This window comes from Galeopterus variegatus, unplaced genomic scaffold (assembly GCF_000696425.1).
Source record: "Galeopterus variegatus unplaced genomic scaffold, G_variegatus-3.0.2 Scaffold3423, whole genome shotgun sequence".
Taxonomy (NCBI): Eukaryota; Metazoa; Chordata; class Mammalia; order Dermoptera; family Cynocephalidae; genus Galeopterus; species Galeopterus variegatus.
This window is the reverse complement of record NW_007729534.1, coordinates 27,498-33,419: the sequence shown is the minus strand read 5'-3', so window position 1 is coordinate 33,419 and position 5,922 is coordinate 27,498. Positions and strand designations below refer to the sequence as shown.

Genomic DNA, 5,922 nt, shown 5'->3' with positions numbered 1-5,922 from the left:
GTGGTACCGGCGGCCGCTGCGGGAGGTGCGCGCTCGGGGGCGGGAGAGGGGGAAGGGGACGGCTGGGGCTTCTCGGGCCGCGGTGCCCGGGCCTGAGCTCCCGGGGCCCCGATGCTGGGCTGGGTCACGCGACTTGGCACGCAACCGGCTGGGTCCCAGAGCGGCGGCAGAGAAGCGGGGTCGGGCAGGCCCCCCGCACCCCTCCTGGGCCCGCGCCTGCCCGTTATCTCTGCAGGGCCTGCCCCGCAGCCCTTCTCCCCATCCGCCTCTTAGTCAGAGTCAGTCCGTCTTGCCTCAGGCTGGGTGGTGGCCCTGGACTCACGCCTTTGCATGGAGACTGGTGCCATCTTGCCTGAGGAAGTACTTCTGGCCCCACCAGCCCTCGGGCACAAACTTTCCTGGCAGCACCCACTGAACCAGTATTTATAGAGTCCCCGCTATGTGTCGGGGCTTGTGCTAGACGCTGGGGTGCGGCTGTACAGGCCACTGGTCCTAGATTCCTAGGGGGTCTGCACCTGACCCTGTTTCTTCTTTCCCCAGTCCGGCCCCATCCTGGACATGCCGGTCCCATCCAGCTTCAACGACGTGAGCCAGGACGGACAGCTGCGCAACTTTATCGGCTGGGTGTGGTACGAGCGGGAGGCGGCCCTGCCACAGCGGTGGACCCAGGACCTGGGCACCAGGGTGGTGCTGAGGATCGGCAGCGCCCACTACTATGCCATTGTGGTCGGTGCCGCGAGCAGCTGGGACAGGGAGGCAGCTGCAGAGCGTGCATGCGGCTGCTCCCCGGGTGGGACGGGCGGGGATCTGTGCCCTGGGTGGGGGAGGGGCTGCCTCATGCGCCCCTCTGGAGCCCTGTTTCTCCGGTCAGCCTGGGGAGGCACCTGGCACCTTACCTGAGGGAGTGCCTGAGGCAGCAGGGCCCTTCCTGATGCCCTGGCCTGCTGCCCCTGCCCCATAATCTCCCTGTGTTTGCAGTGGGTGAATGGGGTCCACGTGGCAGAGCACGAAGGGGGCCACCTCCCCTTCGAGGCTGACATCAGCAAGCTAGTCCAGAGTGGGCCCCTGTCCTCCTGCCGCATTACCATCGCCATCAACAACACACTCACCCCCCACACCCTGCCGCCAGGGACCATCCTCTACAAGACCGATACTTCCAAGTGAGCAGCATCCTGACCCTTCTCCTCACTCCCCTCCATGCTCGGTGGGCTTCCTGCTAGGGACAGGGTGGCCCTAGCAGAGTTGAGGCTCTGGATCTGGGGAGGCCAGGGAGATTTGTGAGCTGAGGTCAAAGGACCCAGGACAAGGCTCCAGCTGGCCACTGTCCTCCCACCCTAGGTATCCCAAAGGTTACTTTGTCCAGAACATAAACTTTGATTTCTTCAACTACGCGGGCCTGCATCGGCCAGTGCTTCTCTACACCACGCCCACCGCCTACATTGATGACATCACTGTAACAACTGGTGTTGACCAGAGCACTGGTGAGGGCTCCTGGCAGGATCTGCTTTCAGCCGGGCCCAGAGTGGCTCTGCTCCCTGTTTGGAAAGACCCCTCCGGAAAAAGGCTCTCCAGCATATCTTAACCCTCATGGGTTCCCATCCATCCAAGAAGCTAAAATCCAGACTGTCGGAGCTGGCAGGGTCTTCAGAAATCAGCCCTGTGGTTCACCTCACCGCAGGAGATGAGGCCCTGTGAGAAGTGGGCTCGTGCCTGGAATCCCCTGTCCTTCCCCCACTGTGCCGCTCTCACTAATCTCCCCCCTCTGCACACTGAGTTCAGTAAATAAACTGTTGTTGGCTGGGGTCTTGGGGCTCAGGTGGCCTCGGAGTGGTGGCTACAGGGCACATCCCTCCCTCAGCCCTGATCTCTCTCGTTTCCTGCAGGTCTGGTGAATTACCAGGTTTTCATCCAGGGCAGTGAACACTTCGAGCTGGAAGTGCGTCTTCTGGATGCAGAAGGCAAAGTTGTGGCCCAGGGGACGGGGGGCCAGGGCCAGCTGCAGGTGCCCAGCGCCCACCTCTGGTGGCCGTACCTGATGCACGAGCACCCCGCCTACCTGTACTCATTGGAGGTAATGGTGGCTTAGGACTGGGGCTGAGGGAGGTGTGTCGCTCAGCAGGGGCCCAGGACAGGTGGGAGCACAGGCACGGTCCTCTGAACTTCCTTAATTTTTTGACCCTTGGTGGGGAGGGCCCAATTTGAAGAGCCGGCCCCCGGGCAGGTTCCTACTTGCTAATGGGAGAGCCTCCCTCTAGTTTCTTCTCTGCTTGCAGCCACAGAGGGGCTGCTGTGGTTCCCCGGGGCCCTTCCTGCTGGGGGCGGGCTGGGGACTCAGGCCACGAGGGGCTCATGCCTGCTGCTTGGCTGTCACAGGTGAGGCTGACTGCACAGACGGGAGCAGGGCCTATGTCTGACTTCTACACTCTCCCCGTCGGGATTCGCACTGTGGCCGTCACAGAGAACCAGTTCCTCATCAATGGGAAACCTTTTTATTTCCATGGGGTCAACAAGCATGAGGATGCAGATGTGAGTCGGGGCTCCTGGGTTCCTGTGGAGGCCGTTTCTGGTCACTGTCATCCCCTTTCACCTTACCTGTGTGCCCTGAAGCAAGTGAGGGCAGCTCAGAGAAGTTAAGCAAACCGCTGAAAGCCACATCATGAAGGCAGATGTGCTTGAGCTGGATAGAGGACTGTCACCGTGACTCTCCAAGGGTCTGGCTCCAGAAGGAAGTGCATCTTTGACAGGTATGGGGCAGGGGTCACTCTGCTCTGCTGTTCCCTAGATCCGAGGGAAGGGCTTTGACTGGCCACTGCTGGTGAAGGACTTCAACCTGCTCCGCTGGCTCGGTGCCAACTCCTTCCGCACCAGCCACTACCCCTATGCGGAGGAGGTGATGCAGCTCTGCGACCAGTACGGGATCGTGGTCATCGATGAGTGTCCCGGCGTGGGCATCGTGCTGCTGTGAGTGCCTGCCACACACACGGCTCAGCCTGCAGCGTGGCGGGCTGTGACATGCTGCCCTTCCTTCCGCCCACAGCCAGAGCTTTGGCAACACGTCTCTGCAGCACCACCTGGAGGTGATGGAGGAGCTGGTGCGCAGGGACAAGAACCACCCAGCGGTCGTGATGTGGTCAGTGGCCAACGAGCCTACTTCCTACCTGAAACCTGCTGGTTACTACTTCAAGTGAGTGCCTCCTGCCTCCCCTGGGCCAGCCAGGGGTGAGACCGCAGCCCTGGGCCTGGCTGAGACTTAGCAGCAGCTGTGAGAGAGCTCTGGTGGCCTTAGCTGCAGGGGTGGGGGTGGTGCTGAGAGCATCAGTATCCCCTCCCAGCCCAGGTTGGGACCAAATGTCCCACCACCCAAACTGTGATTCAACCCAGTGGGACCCACTATCCCCTTCTCACACCTCAAATGAAACACAGAGTTAATCTGTTTATATACATAGCTTCAAAGTATACGAAAAAAAATTAGTGATGTGGCCTCACTGTGACGTAAAGGAGAGTCATTTATAGAATAACACATGGATGCATGGGTCTGCTGTCCCTGAAGACCTGGTAAAGGGGTCAGAGACTTGCACCAAAGGCAGCATCGCCCTGGACGTGCAGTCACGAAAGTAGAGTGATGGACCCTGCACTGGTGACTCTGATACCCTGAGTGGCGCGGCCTTCAGTGCTAAATGGCATACCAAATTAAACCACATGGAACCTTCTCTCAATTTTGATGGTATCTGCATTCTTGGGAAATTTAGTCTGTAGTAAAACTGAACAAAAGGCTGTCTGGTTAGCTCAGCTGGTTAGAGCGCAGCCTTATAACACCACCAAGGTTATGGGTTCAGATCTCTGTACTGGCCAGCCACCAAATAAAAAAAAAAAAACCCAGTAAAAAAAACCCCTTTTTGTGTTGCTTTGGGTTCACCTGTAAAGTGGAGTTAGGCTTTATAAAGCTGGTATATCTAGACACGTGATTGTAAACAGTTTTCTCAATGACATGTATATTTCTAAATAGTCTCAAGTTATATTGTTGGACAGGACCAGGTCCTCTAAAGTACATAGTCCCAGTCACTAAGTGCTAACAGCTCCTGGCCCCTGGTCATCACACTGCTCAGGCTGTCTCCTACAGTGGGGGGCCCACTGTCACGGGGGGAGGCCGGCCCCGGGAGTTCCTCCTCTTTCCTAGAGTGGCATGGTGTGACATGGCCTTCGGAAGCGTGTGATCTCATGGGCTGTAAGAGGCAGCAGAGGCCATGGGAACACTGCTTGGGCAGATGCTGCATCCCGCTTTCACGGAGAGCTTTGAGCTGAGCGACCCATAGAGGTGGAGACTCTGAGAGGGGCACCAGCCTGCACAAGGGATAGCTGTGGGCATGCGCGGCCGCTTGTGGTTCACGGCTCGGGGCATGTTGAACCAGGGTGGGTGGAGAGATGTTTTGCTGGGAAGGTGTATAGGACAGGCTGAGTAACCCTTATCCAAAATAGGTGGGACCAAAAACATTTCAGATTTTGGATTTTTTCAGATTTTGGAATGTTTGCAGAATACTTAACTGGTTGAGCTTCCCTCATCTGAAAATCCGAAATCTTAAATGCTCCTTTGAGCATCGTGTTGGCACTCAACAGTTTCAGATTTTGGAGGATTTTGGATTTTTGGATTAGGGATGCCCACCCTATACAGGCTCCCAGGAACGGGTGCCTGAGCCTTCCAGATGAGCCTTTTTGGAGCCAGGGAGACACGTTTCTGGGCAGCAGGGACAGGGCAGACCACGGTTGGAGTACGCAGGCAGCCTTGTCTGCGAGTGTGGGCTTGGAACTTGAGGCCAAGAGGTCCATTCTGTCTTGCAGAAGACACGGAGCATTTTTTTTTTTTTGTCTTTTTTTGTGACCGGCAACGGGATCGCAACCCTTGGTGTTGCGCCCACACCTTGTTCAGCCAGTGAGCGGCCGGTCTGTATGTGGGATCCGAACCCTCGGCGCGAGCGCCGCCGTGCTCCCAAGCGGCGCACTGTAGCAGTGCACCACCAGGCTGGCTCAGACATGGAGCCTTTGAATGAGAAGAGCAAGGATGGGGAGAGAGTGTGGGGCACAGAAAAATGTCTGTGAGTGGGGAGGAGAGGAAAGGCTTTTTTTACCTGGCTGGGAGGCCTCCGGCAGGCTTTGGAAACCCTGGCCACAGACTGGTGCCTCAGTCAACTCAACTCCACATAAACACCATTTCTTCTGAGAGGCTGTCCCCAACTCTCCAATGTAAATTCTGTCCCCTGTTGGTCTCCTAGAGCCCGGGGCTTCCCTTGCTTAATTCCTGCCACCACCTGTCACGTGAGCTGTAATACCTTCCTGTGCGTGTGTCTCCGGCCCACTGCTCCTTGAAGCTGTGCACTTAGCTGTGGACGCCACTGCAGAGACCCAGCATAGACGCATGTGTGCCAAGCACGCATGCCCTGTGTATTCGCTACATTAATATCAGTCCTAAGCCGATCTGCACCCCATCCATCCCTACTTTTGGGAGCTTTTTCAGGGATTTGGAGCCAAGCATGGCAGCGTCCAGCCCGGGGGTAGGATTCGGGGAGGAAGAAAGCAATATTGGGGAATGCTATCAAAGATTGGAGAGACATGTTGGCTTACCTAAAAGACTTACTTGCTTCAGCTGGAGGAGACAGGAGGGGGAGAGCGGGAGGTGGGTGTCTGAGAGCCTTTCCCGGACTGATGGAGCCTGTGTCTTCTGCCCTCCATGGACAGGACGGTGATTGCTCACACCAAAGCCTTGGACCACTCCCGGCCCGTGACCTTTGTGACCAGCTCCAACTACACAGCAGACCTGGGGGTGAGCCTGGGGGTCTCAACACCCTTCTCTCCTCCTGTTCCTGTCCTTTAATCCCATCTTTTTTTTTTTTTTTTTTTTTTTTTTTTTTTTTTTTTTTTTTTTTTTTT

At 56.9% G+C, this 5,922-nt stretch overlaps 2 protein-coding genes across 2 annotated transcripts in view; both read left to right on the top strand.

The window, feature by feature from the left end:
* Nucleotide 1: 1 nt before the first annotated feature.
* On the top strand, nucleotides 2-1,591 carry LOC103600702 (beta-glucuronidase-like; the record flags this gene model as incomplete). Its single annotated transcript, XM_008585022.1, has 4 exons — nucleotides 2-25; nucleotides 541-726; nucleotides 979-1,160; nucleotides 1,339-1,591. Coding segments are annotated over 4 exons (636 nt in total), but the record flags the coding sequence as incomplete, so codon positions are not given.
* A 90-nt stretch (nucleotides 1,592-1,681) lies between these two features.
* LOC103600698 (beta-glucuronidase) overlaps nucleotides 1,682-5,922 on the top strand; it is a 10,156-nt gene continuing 5,915 nt past the window's right edge. Inside the window, exons 1-6 of the mRNA XM_008585017.1 lie at nucleotides 1,682-1,691; nucleotides 1,884-2,071; nucleotides 2,374-2,526; nucleotides 2,783-2,961; nucleotides 3,038-3,184; nucleotides 5,731-5,815. Of these exons, the coding sequence (XP_008583239.1) occupies nucleotides 1,682-1,691; nucleotides 1,884-2,071; nucleotides 2,374-2,526; nucleotides 2,783-2,961; nucleotides 3,038-3,184; nucleotides 5,731-5,815 (762 nt within the window). The remainder of the gene's footprint in view (nucleotides 1,692-1,883; nucleotides 2,072-2,373; nucleotides 2,527-2,782; nucleotides 2,962-3,037; nucleotides 3,185-5,730; nucleotides 5,816-5,922) is intronic.